This window comes from Triturus cristatus, chromosome 1_2 (assembly GCF_964204655.1).
Source record: "Triturus cristatus chromosome 1_2, aTriCri1.1, whole genome shotgun sequence".
Lineage (NCBI taxonomy): Eukaryota > Metazoa > Chordata > Amphibia > Caudata > Salamandridae > Triturus > Triturus cristatus.
The window spans coordinates 1,082,087,834-1,082,104,267 of record NC_140580.1 but is presented as its reverse complement, the minus strand read 5'-3'; the positions used below and the strand labels follow the sequence as shown (position 1 = coordinate 1,082,104,267).

The following is a 16,434-nucleotide window of genomic DNA, read 5'->3' as shown; positions in this document are numbered from 1 at the left end:
GTAAGTAATGTAATAATAATACCAACAACACCAAAATAATACTATTAATAATAATATTCATGATGATGATACTAATAATAACAGAAATACTACACTATTATTATTGTTAGTATTGTTATTATTGATGTCATATTGACGATAAAAATAATGATGTAATACACTAGTATTATCATTAATAATAAAATTAATAATAATACTAGTAGTAGTAATAATAATAATAGTAAGAAGAAGAAAATAGACAATACTATTACATATACTTTGTTGTAAAGATCTGTAGACAACAAAACCTAAACTTGTTTATTATTATTATTATTATTTTTTTTTAAAACCTTTATTCATCAAAAATCAGGGACACAGCTATTCAGCCGACAACCCGGAGGTTCGGCAGCTTCAAGAGAGCAGTACAAATGACCGTCCACAGTGCACAGAAAGGAGAAGCAAAAAAGGTTCTATTTTAAATAAACACAAACACAAACCAAACCCAAGCAAGGCGAAAAACACCAAATACACCTGGTGATTGCCCCTCAGGGGAGACCGGACCCCCCTCGTCTATCAGTCACAGTGCTGTGATAAGAGGAAAAGGGGAAAAGCAGAGACCCAATAAGCCAATTAACAATCAAAAATATATACAGAGCTGGAAAGAATGCTAAGGAGAGAGCTGCTCCTCGGGGGGATCCAGATCAGGGGCAAGGCATATGCCCCCCCTATATTGGTTCCACCGCCCCCAAATGGCATGCCACTTCCGAGGGCGCCCTCTAGCGCAATATACTGTCTTTTCCCTAAACATACTCCAGTCCATGTTTTCAATCCATGCAGCCAATGTGGGGGGTCCCGCGGAGCCCCACAGGCGCGCGATATCTCGCTTAGCCACCATGTTACCCAGAGTCACCCACTGGGTCTGTGCCTCATCATGATCAGTAGGCCCCCAAACATTCAGGAGACAACACCGCGCCTCCGGCTGCATAACAATGCCCGTCACCTCCCCCATTACCGCATGGACTCTCCTCCAAAATTCCATGATGACGCCACATTCCCAAATGATATGCAGGAAGGTACCCACCATACCACAGCCCCTCCTACATAAGCCCTCCTCAGAAAATCCCATATGAACCAGCCTTGGCCCCGTAACATAGACTCTGTGGAGTATTTTGAGCTGCACCAGCCGCAGACGCGACGGAATCGCGACCTCCTTAGGAGAGGAAACCGCAGACTGCCAGTCCTCGTCATCCAGCTCAAGACCGTCCCTAGTCCATTGATCCCGCAACCCCAATAGCAGGTCAGCCCGAACATTAATCAATTTCTTATAAATAAGAGAGATCGTACTCTCTGGCATATGGCCATCGAGGATCCGGTCCTCCAATGGAGAGGACTCAGGCACCTTCTCACCTTCCACGAGAACTGACCGCAGGGCATGACGCACCTGAACATAGCGGAAAAACTCGGATTTCCCCAACTCATACTCCTTCTGCAACTCTTCAAAGGACTTCACCCTGCCCTTAATCAGCAAATCTCCAACCCTGGAGATACCGATCAAGTCCCATTTCTCAAAGCCTTTTGTATGCCAAAGCTTCCCCAATTTTTCAGAGTCAAACAACGGGGTAGCAAGGGTGAGCCTATCTTTTCAGCCCAGCGAGTCAGTCGCCAACTTCCACACCCGCACCGCCACCCCAGTGGGCCCTGTGAGGGACGAGTCCAGCGACCTCGAGTACAACGCTCTGTGATAATTTCCGCCGCGCAACAACCATCGATCCATGGTGTAGCCGGGGCTTAGAGCCGGACCATAGAGACCATGATTAATCGCGCTCAATTGGGTGGCCCAGTAATAACGTCGAATGTCCGGAAGCGCAATTCCCCCGTCGTACCACGGAAGTGTCAACTTAGCAATCGCTATGCGCGGCCGCCCATCCCACAACAACGATCGTTGGAGGCTTTCGACCTCCCGAAAGTAACTGGCCGGGACCCAGTCAAGAGTATTCTGCAAGACGTAGAGGAAACGGGGAAGAGACATCATTTTGAACAAGGCGGCGCGTCCGAGGAGGGAGATCGGCATCCTCTGCCAGCCCGCAACATCCCGCCGCAAACGCGCCAGGGGAGGGAGCAGGTTCCTCTCATACCGCAAAGTGGGATCAGTGGAGATAAAAATCCCCAGGTACAAGAAACCCTGCTGGGCAATCTGGATCGAACAAGTTCGCGGGACAGGTGGAACATCGCCACTCAGAACATACAGATATGACTTACTCCAATTGATGACAAGACCAGAGTTCTTACCAAAAGATGTCAGAACGTCACAAACCACTATAAGCGAGTTCTTGGGGGAGGCGAGATATAACAGGATATCATCGGCATAGAGCGAAATACGGTCCTCGTGATCGGGCGACCACCTAAGTCCACGTATATCCGGGTGCCAGCGTATCCACGCCGCCAGCGGCTCGAGAGCAAGGGCGAACAACAAAGGCGATAGGGGGCAACCCTGCCGGGTGCCCCTCCCCAGCTGGAACGGAGTCGACGCCCGCCTGTTTACCACAACACTCGCAAGGGGACCCTCATAGAGCAACCTCACCCAGCTCACAAAGCCAGGGCCAAAGCCGAACTTGGCAAGCACAGCCCACAGATATGCCCATTCCACCGTATCAAAAGCCATCGTGGCATAAAGAGACGCCACAATAGCTGGTTCTCGCAGCGTGCTCGCCCTGGCAATCACTCCATGAAGGCGCCTAAGGTTTAACGCAGTGTTACGGTGCGGGATAAAACCCGATTGATCAGGGTGGATCAGGTCTCCAAGTACCCGGACCAAGCGGCCCGCCAGGATTTTAGCCAGGATTTTCGGCTCGGCATTAAGGAGTGATATTGGCCGATAGGAGGCACACTTGTCCCGGGGTTTACCGTCCTTATGTATCACAACAATCGACGCCAGTCGCTGGTCCAACGGAAGGGACCCACTCCCCCGCGCCTCCACGAACATGGCGCGCAGGTGAGGAGCGACCCTATCCGGAAACAGCTTATACAAGTCAATCGGCAAACCATTTGTGCCTGAGGCCTTGCCCGAGTTCAACGCGCGGATAGCACCCGCCACCTCATCAACCGTTATATCTCCATCGAGGTCATCTCTATCTACGTCAGAAAGGCAAGGCAGAGCGATGTCACGCAGGAGGTCACACGAATCCTCAGCTGGCCTATCCGAAACCGAGGCGTAAACCATACGGAAATAATCCGAAAAACACTGTACTATACCCTCGGGATCAACAACCACCTCTCCCCCCTCTCTCGTCAGCTCCGGCACCACTCTATTAACACGTTCTTTTTTATCCAGCCACGCAAGGAGTTTCCCGGCCTTATCGCCAACATCGTACAAGCGACCCTGCTGTTCCCTACTGAGGGTCTTGGCGGCATTCTCCACCAGTTCCCTATATTCCGCTTGCTTCAAGCTCAGTTTATGCAGTGAGGCCGCTGTAACCTCCCCCTCCAGGGCCACCTCTAAGGCCGCAATCTCATCCTCAACCTGTATAACCTCGCCATCTCTCCGGCGCTTGGCGGCCACTACCAAGGAGAGGGCCTCCCCTCTCAACACGGTCTTAAATGCTTCCCACAACGACACAGCCGAGTCAACAGAACCCTGATTGTCCTTAAAATAGTGATCAACTGTCTTCAGCAGCGCACTACGCATCTTGGGGTCACGAAAGTACCAGGGGTTAATAGGAGCAACCCTACCCCCTCCCTCGCGGCCGACATCCAGCCGGACCCACACTGGCGAATGATCAGATATGCCCCGCGCCATATGCCTAGCCTCCGATACCAATGAGGCATGCGCAGCCAGAGTGAGCAAGTAGTCAATCCGAGAGAGACTACCATGCGCCCCGGAGTGGAAGGTATATTGGCTCTGTGTGGGGTGCCGGAGCCTCCAGCAGTCTACCAAGCCGAGGGTATCTAGAAAGTCTGGAAGCTACTTCTGAGCCCCCTCGGTGTCCCTAGGCGGGTACCTATCCAGCAACCCAGAGCCGACAGCATTAAAATCTCCCCCCACCACTAGCATACCCTCCGGGAGGTCCAACAAGGCCCTACCCAGATCTGCAAACGTGGAGGCCTGCAGGGTAGGAGGGACATAAACCGAAACCAACACCAACGTTCTTCCTTCCCACCTCCCCGCCACCGCCACAAACCTCCCCCTATCATCAACAATGGTGGAGTCCACCTCGAAAGGTAGTGAAGCTCTAACCAGGATACCCACACCCCTGGAGCCTGAGGAGAATCCCGAATGAGCGATGAATTGGTAACCTTTTCTATTAAGAGCATAGCAAGTATTACCTATAAGGTGTGTCTCCTGCAGTAGGGCCACATCCGGCAAAGACCGTTTCAAGAACTGCAGGACTATCCCCCGCTTAATACGATCTCCCAAGCCATTAACATTCCAGCTAATAATATTTAGGCCCCTACCCCCCATCCCAACACACAAAGAGGCCCACCCCCCACCCGAAGAGCCACCATTGAACAACCCTGACAACCATTACTACGCCTTGCAAAAACAAACCCCCCAACAACAACCCCAACATCCCAACTCTCCCCCCCACCCTGCACCCCTGCTGCAGCTTACAAAGCCCCCCCAACTTGCAGTGTGCCTGTCGCCCTACCAAAACACAAAACTACAAAAAGTACCCTGAGGGAGGAAAGAGCTCCCATCTTCCTCCCGCAACCCTCCGTATTACTGCAATCAGCGCAAGTCATTGTCCGAGATCAAAACAAGTCAGTCTGGCTCCAAAGGCATCAACCCTGCCCATCCCGGTCACCCTCCACGTCTGTGGCAGCATCCCCGCCAGTCCGTCGCCGGGGCAAAGCGTCCAACCAGTCTCCGGCCATGACAGGCGACTCAAAAAAGAAAGTCCGGTCCTCATACACCACACGTAATCTGGCAGGAAAAAGCATAGCTTACTTCAGATCCCTCTCCCGAAGACGTCTCTTCACCCCCAGGAAACTCTGCCTTTGCCTTTGCACCAACTGGGTGAAGTCAGGATAGAAACTCACTGAGGCGTTCTGAAAAGGGACCGGGCCCGTCACCCGCGATGCTTGCAGGATAGCATCCCGATCTCGGAAGTGAAAGATCCGGGCGACAATCGGTCTCGGAGGGCCTCCCGCCCTGGGCCTCCCGCCAGGAACTCTGTGAGCCCGCTCGACTGCAAAAAACTTCCCAAGGCCCTTAGGCTTCAGATGGTTAAGCACCAAGTCCTCCACGAGCAGATCTACGGAGATGTCGTCCGAGGATTCCGGGACCCCAATAATGCGCACGTTGTTGCGCCTGGCCCGGCCCTCAAAGTCCTCCAGCCGGCGGGCGGAGAGGTCGTTCTCGGCTCGCAGCTTATGAACTTCGGTCTGAAGTTCCGAGACATCATCAGCGAGGCCTGTGGTCTTGAGATCAAGGGACTTAACCCGCTCATTGGTTTTGCCCAAATCCGCACGGATCAGGTTGACATCCACCAAGATAGTATCCACCTTATGCGCCAGGGCATCAAACTGTCTCCCAATCGAGGCCTGCATCCCCTCGAGCGCACCCATGACATCCTGCAACGAGAGCTCCGAGGTCGGGGATGAGGCAGCTTTCTCTACGTCCAGCGACTGGCCCGATCCACCAGGCGATCCCTTCTGCTGGGCATAGCGATCCATATTGTTGGATTGGGTATAGGCTCCCCGCCTGGTAGCCTTGGGTTTCAGCTTATCCACCTCTGCTTTACCCGACATTTCTGGCACAGAGCAATCTGGTGCAAAGAGACGACCCTCTCTCAGTCAGAGGGAACAGGAGAAGCCAGATCTGCAATAACCAGTCAGAGCAGGGCGCAAGGCATCCGGAGGATAGTGAAGCGTCAGGAGGCACTCCCGGGCCTAGGCAAACAAAGGGCGAGAAAGTGAAAGTGAAAGCACGGCGTTCTCCGTCCGCCAGTTCACCCCTCGCCAGGCCGCTGTTGTTCAATTAGTGGCCGGGCATCCTGCCAACGCCAGCCCCTGGCATCCCTCGGAGATAGGCCTCAATCTTCCGCCGTGCACAACTCCGGTTACCGGTGGGCGATCCGAACCCGGGCAGCATCAATCGCCTCAGCAATGAGTCATCTGCAGGATGCCGTGCATGTAGAACAGGATTTAAGACAGGATAATCGACGGAGGGCGCGTGGGTCCCGGGAGCTCAAAGCTCACGCGGCCATCTTGGTCAAGCGCTAGGCTCCTCCATTATTATTATTATTTTTATTCATGCTTTATTTTAAAGATCTGGAGCCCAACTAAAAATGTAAAGCAATAATTCTAATAAGTATTTATGTTGTTGTCTATTTTCTTCCTTCTTCTCTTACAAGTATTATAATTCATATTATTATTATTAGCTGTTAATAGTTTTAATACTAATAAACATAATATTAAATGAAGAAAACGACAGTACTATTATAATACATACTTTTCTGTAAAGATCTGTAACAACCTATTTAAAAACCTATATAAATGTGTTTGGATTTATTGTTAATATTATTATCATTATTAGTAGTAGTAGTAGTAGGGGAAGTAATAGCATTAGTAGCAGTAGTTGTAGTGGTGATAGTAATAGCAATAATTATAACTATTTACATTGTTGACTATTTTCTTCCTTCTTCTCATAAAAGTATTCTTATCCATATTATTATTATTATTATTATCAATAATATTATTATTAGCTGTAAATAACGTTAATACTAATAAGCATAATAATAAAAGAAGAAATCGACAGTACTGTTATAATACATACTGTTCTGTAAAGATCTGGTGACCACAAAGCCTATATAAATTTGTTTGGAATTATTGTTATTATTATTATCTTTATTATTATTATTATCATTATTATTATTATTAGTAGTAGTAGTAGTAGTGGTAGTAATAGCAGTAGTAGTTGTAGTAGTGTCAGAAGTAGTTGTCACAGTAGTAGTAGCAGTGGTAGAATGAAGAGGAAGATTGCCCTGGTCTGGTGACAAAAGCTGCATGTACCATGAGGCCTTTTTCATTGCATCCATCGAGTCCAGGATTTTTACCCACATACCTGCTTTCACTGCCTTCACTTTTCAAGAGTGCTCGTGACGTCAACTCTACCCATTCAGAAATGTTATTCTGCATACTTCTGGCACAGTTGTTAGCCTGAATTAAAAATAAAGCAGACCCATAATGCATTGCTAAGTACAACATATGTTTCTACATCATTGGAATAGAATCTCTATAATATTTTATTCTTTATTTGATTTTTGGTTACACAAACCATAATTGCAAAATCATATAATGAAAACTACATTTTGAGATGAAACACACCATCAGTGTCTCATGGACAAAAGCTAAAAAGTGTAACTCACTACCCAAACCACAACATCATATTTAAACGTAGCATAAAATAGCTAAATCTTCCCAAGGAATGGAAAACTGAGCCGCAGCAGGTTTCTCATTTACTGAAAAAGTGTTAGTCACTGCGTATAGTATTGGTAAAAGATGTGTGTAAAGAGCAGAGCTAGCCACATGGCCATTTAAATAAAGAAATTACAATGAAACATTCTGAGTGAACACAGTCAACATTGGGTGGGAGTAAACGTTAGGGTGGCGTAATTTAATGTTTGGCTGTTGGCTCGCCACGCTACCAGGCCAGAGAAGGCCTTGGCCTCCACTCCTCCGTGATGGACCACCAGCGATATTCCAAGATTCAGGCCTACCTAGCAAATATCATTGGGCCTACAGGGTATCTGCCGGTGCGGCATATGAACCAAAGGCACAGATGACTGTCGAGACGGAGCCATGCTTGTTTGTCCCCCCTCCCCTTGAATCCTCTGTCTTCGCTGCAATCTGGCATCCCTGTAGAAGTTAGGCCAAGGGTTTGGAATAGTGATGCCAGCTCAGATTCTGTCCTCAAAGCAGCCATACTGAGGTTGGGGAGCCAGGAGTTTGGTGGGGCAAGAACAACCCCAATTTGTGGCAGAGCTCTTGATCCACACAAATCTAAATGAGGCCCTGAATAGATGGTTTATTTGTTTTTATGTGTGCTCTCATAGACACTAACAAACCACCTACTGTATCCTTATCTATCAGCAAAGATTCAAAGTTGGAGCTTGAACAAATTCCCATTCCTCTACGGAAAGCGTATGTTCGACAAAGTGCAGTACAAATGTGTAGGTCCATTTCTAAATCAACGGGGAGACAATCTAAAGTTAAACATATTCTTTTTTACATAACTCTAATACTGTTTCCTTTCACGCCTACATTGCTACAGCAACAAATGATGGATGGAATGCTTAGTAAATCAAACATTCACCCCGGGTCAACAGATCTGGGTTAAATCCATCGTTCTAGTGCTCACTATGCCACCCCAGATTGCACCCACCCATATGCAAATCAGTCTTGACCCTGCTCCTCATTGGAAAAAGTCCAGCCCAAACTGCCCGAGCCAGGTCCTCACTGGACTGGAAAAAAGCATCTGGGACTGGTTTCAGGGTCTCACCCCTCATCAGCCACGCTAGCTTGAATTCAGTGGAACAGCGAGCAAGAGACCCAAGTCTGGGCCACATCGGCGGGCTATCGGTCGGTCCGTCGATGTCATAATCAGGCCCTTAATATTTGGCCCGACCTTTGGCAGCACCAACCATGTGGTTCTGAGAAAAACGTTGGGCACTGGCACCGCTTTGGTTGTAAATTAAGCATTGGTTATAGTGTATGAGAAGAAATGCTTTATTTGTTGAATAATAAAAATAATTACAAACAAGAATAAAAACACTTTGAGTTGTGACAGGAGATTGATTATACCAATTAGATCTGACTAGTATCACATCTTTAAACGACAGAGCACATATACTACATTGTGTTGAGAGTAATATCAAGGTACATTGGGAATTGATTCCATATTTCGCACCAGTCGCCTACACTAACCCCAATTTTTAAAATTCATACTTTAAAGTACCATAGTTAAAGTGCATTAGGTAATGTGCACTTGTGTAGTGTCTTACATCTAGCAGCAAAAGTAAAAGTGCACTTAATTATACCAATTCGGTCTTATATCGCAACTTTAAAAAACAAAAACACATATAATACATTTTGTTGCAAGTAATATCAGGGTACATTTTAAAATGGTTTCATTGTTTATAGTGCTACTGACTGTTTCAGTGCCGTTGTTCCCTTACCTTAAGAGATGAGGAATGCTTACAAATAGCCCAACAACTGGTTTTATGCAATGTTTGAAACTGAACATTGAAATTACCACACAAGAATCCAATAAAGAATGTAAGCAACCTACCTCAATAAAGCGAGGAAAAACCAAGAAAGTGAACATTATCTACATTTTACAAATAATATCAATTGGAAGAGAAAAAAAATTATCTGATGGAAATGGAAATTGCCCCAGGGATTCTGAACGAAAATAATTTGGATCAGTTTATCAACAATATTAATTGGCTTTGATTCATTAGTAGTGCAATATTACTGACATAGTAAAGTAGCAATTACTCTTAATCAGAAATCAACATAAGTACTTTTATAGCTAAAAGGTATGTAATGACAAAAGGCAACAACAAATTAGAGGACATTTTCTTGTAGATTGAAATGAATTGTATTGCACTACCTACATTTAATTGGTCTTTCTTAGATCCCAAGAAGTCCTTTTCCGTTATGGCAGCTCGTTTGATCGGCACATGCTCTCTTGCACTCTGTCTCACAGGCACAGCATCCTTCTGTTTCTTAAACAATTCCTCCATCCTTTTATTTTTCAACTCAATGGACTTTTTCTTATTCCTTTTAGCCTCAATTTCTTTCCTCTGTCTTTCAGCGGCCTTTTTGTTCATATACTCACGGACTTCTTCGACACTGTAGCTTCGAATCTTAGTTGGGTTTCTCTTGATCTCTGTAGATTGAAGATTTTCCTTGTCCACTTGTTTTCCTGCTGGGCTTGATGATGCTGACCGATGTCCTTTAGGAGGTGCACTTGTCGCTCTTCTGTCTCTGTTTTTTCTTGGACTCTGTCTGACTCCCAGCTTTGGACCTTCACTTCTTCCCAAGCTTCCTAGGTCCTCTTCAGCTCTCCTAGAGGTATTTGCAAGAGGTTCTGGGGCTCGACTTGTGCCGTGCATGTTGTGTTGATTCTCAGAATGGAGTGCTTTAAGCACTTGTCTTGGGTCCTTAGTCTGTTTACTCTCTGTAGGCAGAATTGTCTTGTCTTGTAGTGCTTGATAGATCTTGGGATCTGCAGCTGGTTTGAGGTTCAGTTTATTTAAACTGTTTGGGTCTTTCTGTACTGTGAGTGAATCATCCATAACACGTGCTGTAAAGTAATGGAACGTAAAGCAGTATTTATTGTCATGTCTGATCATCCTGTCATGTTCTTTTCTCATTACATTTGTCTTTAAAGATGTACCTAAAACTCTAGATGAAGCAATTATATGATATCTCTGATGGCATTCTAAATTACACCATTGATGGCATCACTGTCAACATCACATATCACACCACACTTGACATCATCATTTGCAGCACTCCTTTAAACATAGCTGTAAAGATGGAGTACTACTTGTAAAAACTATGGGCCATATGAACACCCTGAAATGTATCACATACAGCGGCAAGAAGGCAGTGTTGATCCTTTTGGATCTGTCTGCTGCGTTTGATACCATCTCCCATAACATCTTTAGCCAGACTAAAATCTTGCGGCATTTCCAATATGGCACTGGCATGGATCATATCCTTCCTGTCGAACCGGAGACAAGCTATCTCCCTGGGCACCTTCTTCTCTTCAGAACATACCATCACGACGGGTGTCCCACAGGGTGCATCACTTAGCCCACTTCTCTTCAATATTTATATAGCTCCACTTATTTCCCTCATTTCGTCTTACGGGATAGAAACAACATCTTATGCTGATGAAACTCAGCTGATCTTGTCTCTTGAAAACAATTCTACGGAGGCGGAGGAAAATTTTAAATCCTGGCTCACTGCGATCATCAAATGGATGAAAAGCAACCACCTCCGTTGTAATACGGATAAAACAGAAATCCTATTGATAGGGAAAAATAATCCCTTTCAACCTAAGGATTGGTGGCCGACAGAAGCAGCAGCCCCTCCATCCACCGTGGAAGTGGCAAAATATCTGGGGGTATGGTTTGATTCCACCCTCTCTTTTAAACCCCACGTACTAAAGGTGGCGGGTACATGCTTCGGCCTAATTAGGACCCTGAGAAAATTCTTCGACCTGCTTCCACTTGCGGCCAGGAAAACAGTGGCAGTGGCTTTAATACTCTCACGCCTAGACTACTGCAATAGCCTCCTGGTAGGGGTCAATAAATCTACCCTACAGAAACTACAGGTGGTGCAACATGCAGCAGCTAGATTGGTCTTAAATCTCCCCCGCAGGGCTTCAGCCTCAGCAGCCCTGAAAACTCTTCACTGGCTCCCGCTACACAAAAATAATTTTGTTCAAGCTTCTCCTCATGGTCTTTAGAGCAGTGCGCCGATTAGGGCCAGTATATCTCTCAACGAGATTTATGCCATACACAACAAAGAGGACACTTAGATCCACTTCCTCAAACCACCTTAAAGTACCAGATTTCAAGCTTAAAACAAGGGGAGGGAAGTCGGCCACTGTGTTAGGGGCAAAGGCCCTAATGTCATGCCAAGCAAATTAAGATCAATGGAATCTGAAGAACAGTTCAGGAAGGCCCTAAAGACATGGATCTATGAAACATCTGATGAATCATGCCTCGCACTCATCTAGATCCTAATCCGTTCTCTGCTGAAGCACGTTATCTGATAGCGCCAGGAGGCTCATTTGGGAGCGACAGTCTGCGCTTTACAAAAGCCACATTTCATTTCATTTCATTAAATTCAGATGTCCAAAAATCTAGAATTGTGATTTCCAAGTTGTGATTCTTACCAAATTGCCATTAGGAAATTGCAATTCTTAATGTAGAAAAATCACATCTTTTAAATAGCAATTCCTAGCTAGTCGCAAAGCAACCTATCGCATGAATATTAATGAAGTCAGTCACACTTTGCGACCCATTAGGGATGATAGCCATCATAAGGATGGTGGCCTGTTGGGGTCAGCAGACCACCATGTCTGTGAGTGCTTTTCATTAGAGTAATTTTTTTTTTCTAAAATGCAGCCCTTTTTCCTTAAAGGAAAACAGGATGGATTTAAAAAATAGAAAATGTTACTTTTATGTTTCATTTTTTAAGTGTAGGCAGTGGACCACAGGACCACGACTGGTAATAAAAAATATTTGTGTTTACATTCTCAAAGGAGAAAGGGGCCCTTGTCAACCCCTTCCCATTTGACCATGGTTATCACTTTAGTAGTCAGTAATAGTCAGTAAAAAATTATTGTTTTTGGGACTGTAATTCAGTCACATAACACTCATACATACCACTGAGATTCGGTGTTGGGAGGGACGCCCTAAGTACATCCCTTCCAAATACCGAATCGGTGTGTTCACAATTCCAAATTGCAATTCGGAAATAGGCTACCGAATCGCAATTTGGGATTCATATAAACCAATATGCTTTTCTGCGTTCGCAAATCGGCCGATACTGCAAATCGGCCCGTTTGCAACAGGAAAATGTTTTGTACATCCGGCCGTAGATCACCAAAAAAACTTCAGTTAAAGTGATTTTATGGTTATAATTCAATACCTAAAATCTAAAGAAATTCACAAGTTATAGCCAGCTAGGCAATCACAACTCACGTCACTGCATTACTCATTACTTTACACATGATGTCTCTGATGACATCATCAATGACAGCATCACTGCTGACATCACATATCACCTTGCACTTGACATCATCAATACCACTTCTACTTTACATGTAGTTTGGTTAGGGAAATGTATGATTTTATTTTAAATTCATGGTGCATGATGTGCATTAGCGCTTGTAAATGCTAGGAAAAAAATGTATTCCACTTGCTAATCTTTTTTTCTTTTTCTGCACGTTAAATTTACTTCTTCCTGAAGAGAAGCCCATTCTCCCAAACGTCTGCCAGACTATAGGGTTGTTCACTTCTCATTTCCACCTTTGATAAGGGTTTACTTCTGCCTTTACTAGGGTAAATTTCGGGTTTGTTTGAGGGCAGGATAGGATGTGAGAATCCTTGTGAGGACAATGAAGTTTGAAGAAATGGTTGCACTCCCTGGTAATCCAAATTGAATAACGAGGTAATCCTTGTAAAATATTAAATGGTGCTGGTGAGTACCACCTCCTAATCACTGAGGTGCAAGACAAGAATAGCAGAACGCGTCTTAAAGGGAAAAGACTGTTGCACTCGAAATGCTGCAATTCGCATGTGTAATAAGGTTCTGACTCTTTAGTTTGATTATATCATGTTTAATCCATAGTAATTCACGTATGTATGATGCTTCTCATACTTAGTTTGTTAATCTATAAGTGTGGTTCACAAAAGTAGATGTTCATGCTTTATTCAAGCCATAAAGATGTCCCCGATGCATTTCGGGACTGGCCCTTCATCAGGGGGATAATCCTAAGAAAACAAAGAAGGACAATTGGCTATTGTCCAACCTTAGCGGAATGCAAAATGAAACACGTGACTATGATAGCGTTAGTACATGGTGCAAAAAAGAAGAATTTTGCAAATTAGTTCTAACTCGTGTGGTTAAAACGCGGTGCGGTGACAATGCAGGGAACTGATATAGATGTTAAGTAAACATACGACGAACAAACGAGAGTAAATAGCGTGCAGGAATGTTAACAGTTATTTCAATTGTGCTCGTGGTGCTGTGTAATGAAAGCGATTCGAGTGCGCGAATACTAAATAGTGCTCAAATCATCTGTGCGGTTACATTTTGGAGTTACAAAAAATTCCGACTAACGTAAGAGTAAGATGTAATGAAAGTATGAATACCTGTAAACACCGGAACAATGTGTACGGAACCACACCATAGGCGATACAAGGCGCGTGGAGTAAACGCTGAAAATATACCCAAAGGAACCCGGAAGTGATAATCGGGATAGAAATAGAAAACATACTACGTATCGTGTGTATAGTGGGAAAAATGAAGAAAGACTAACAATATGCTGAACAAGAAGTGAATTACAAAACAAATAGAACATATAATCAACAAAGTCGTAACGTATGAAAGAAACAAGAGAAGAAAGAGAAAGGATAATAATGGTAAAGGAAATTGACAAGATAATCGTGTTGTAAATAAAAACAGCAAGTGAGGAAGAGAAATCAAAAAAGGAGTGGTTGCAAAGAAAATAAAAAAAAAATTGTAATAAAAAACATGATTAAAGAGCCACAAAAATAAGGCACAACTAAGAAATGTTAACAATTATAGATAACAACTAAATTCAAGGCGTTCATTAAGTCCACCCGGGTGAACAGAATTGAGTCTGTTTATCCAGAAAATTTTGCGTTGTAAGAGGAAGGGGCCATTGTCTCTCCCTCGTTGTACAGAAACCTGTTCCAAGTTCATAAACCTCAGTTGACTAGAGTTATGATTATGTTCAAGAAAATGTTTTGCCACTGTAGACTTGGTATTCTTGGTTCTGATGTTACTTTTGTGTTCTGTCAAGCGAATTTTCATTTTCCTTTCAGTCTTTCCCACATACGGGAGTCCGCATGGGCATTTGAGTAAGTACACAACGTTATTGGTGTCACAAGTAGCCGTAACTTTGAGTTTGATGGGTGTACCACTGGTGGGATGCATGAGAATGGTACCCTTGATGAATATCAGAAAGAAATCAACGAAAGAAAATTGCGTAAATTCAAGAGAGACACAGTAGATTATAAGTTAGGAGAGGTATATACATGGGCTGATGTATACGCTACACGTAGACAACAAAGACCATATAATCGATCTACTGAAGGTGAAACATCCTCATCTGAAGACTCACATACTCAATCCCAAAGACCTTCATCTAAACAACCAAGCGACCGAGTCGACAGTCAACCTTCAACTTCTACAGCCAACACCAACGGATCTACTTCTTTTTTAGAAAAAGGCCCAAACATACGAAACGAACCAGGAGGTCTAACTTCAAGAACAAGAGACACACCCATTGCAAAATCTACAAGGAGTCAGAGAATCTAGTTATCAACATTTCTCAAAAAACTTTAACACCTCAACAAATCCAAACATTACAAAAAGGGACTTCGTTTGTGCCTACTTATAATACTTATAATACCAATGATCTGGAGACCCAAGTCAGCTTGTTCAGATTCATGCGCAACCTCCGATTAAAACATTTCTTTTCTAATGTTATTGAACCTTCCCCAACTCAAGATACAGGAACTTCTTGATACTTTCGAATTAATTGTAGGTAAAGAGATTACCAAACTTTTCTGTGAACAACAACCAAAGCACAGTAACTTGACTTTAAATGAACGTAACATCATAAGACAGTTAGCATCGGATAAAGATATTACATTTTGTACGGCAGACAAAGGAGGAGCCCTTGTGGTACTTGACACTTCCTTTTACATGGAAAAACCTAAACTCACGTGAGTGACCAAGACACATACTCCAAAATGACTTCAGACCCCACCAAGGAATTTTCTACCATATTGATGACTATTGTCAATAACGCTTTACACAAAGGCACCATCAACGAAAGAGACAAACGTTTTCTGATTATGGATAACCCAAGTGTTCCGTATTTGTATATGATACCAAAAATCCACAAAACTTTGGATAGACCACCGTTCAGACCCTTCGTAAGCACCAGAAACTCTATCCATGAGCCTATAGGAAAATACATAGATCGACACTTACAGCCTCTGGTTCAAAAGATGTCCACATACTTAAAAGACACTACGGATTTCCTTATTAAATTGAACAAAATGGACATACAAGATCATGAACAAATTCTTCTTTGTACCATAGACATCAAGTCGTTGTATACTTCTATTCCACATGACTTGGGCTTACAGGCAATAGAATCATTTCTGATTGACACTGATAAAGATGAAGACCTTAAAGTTTTTTTACTTGAGCTCATACACTTTACTCTATACCACAGTTACTTCATTTGGAATAACAATTATTACACTAAACTATCTGGCACATCAATGGGAAATTGCGCTGCTCCTGCGTATGCCAATCTCTTCATGCATCGTTTCGAGCTGGATCACATCTTATCTCAAGAATCATGTTTGAAGAATTTGTTGATTTTTTACAGATATATTGATGACATTTTTCTTATCTGGAAAGGAACTCAATCAGAATTATTGGTACACATCACACATCTGAATTCAATCAACGATCGCATCCAATTTACCCATGAAATCAATAACAACCACATTGCATTTCTTGATGTTGACATTACGATACAGAACAATCAATTGGTTACTTCTGTGTTCACCAAAACAACCGACCGCAATAATTTGCTACACTTTTCCAGTTTCCACCAAAAATCTCTTAAAAGACATCTTCCCTATTCACAACTGCTGAGAATCA

The 16,434-nt window shown here is 44.0% G+C and overlaps 1 protein-coding gene across 1 annotated transcript in view; it reads right to left on the bottom strand.

The window, feature by feature from the left end:
* The window catches only part of CCDC187 (coiled-coil domain containing 187), a 395,322-nt gene that overhangs the window by 217,963 nt on the left and 160,925 nt on the right, over window positions 1-16,434 (bottom strand). The window contains exons 10-11 of the mRNA XM_085613361.1: window positions 9,597-10,288; window positions 7,043-7,137 (exon numbers count right to left, since the gene is read on the bottom strand). Of these exons, the coding sequence (XP_085469487.1) occupies window positions 7,043-7,137; window positions 9,597-10,288 (787 nt within the window). The remainder of the gene's footprint in view (window positions 1-7,042; window positions 7,138-9,596; window positions 10,289-16,434) is intronic.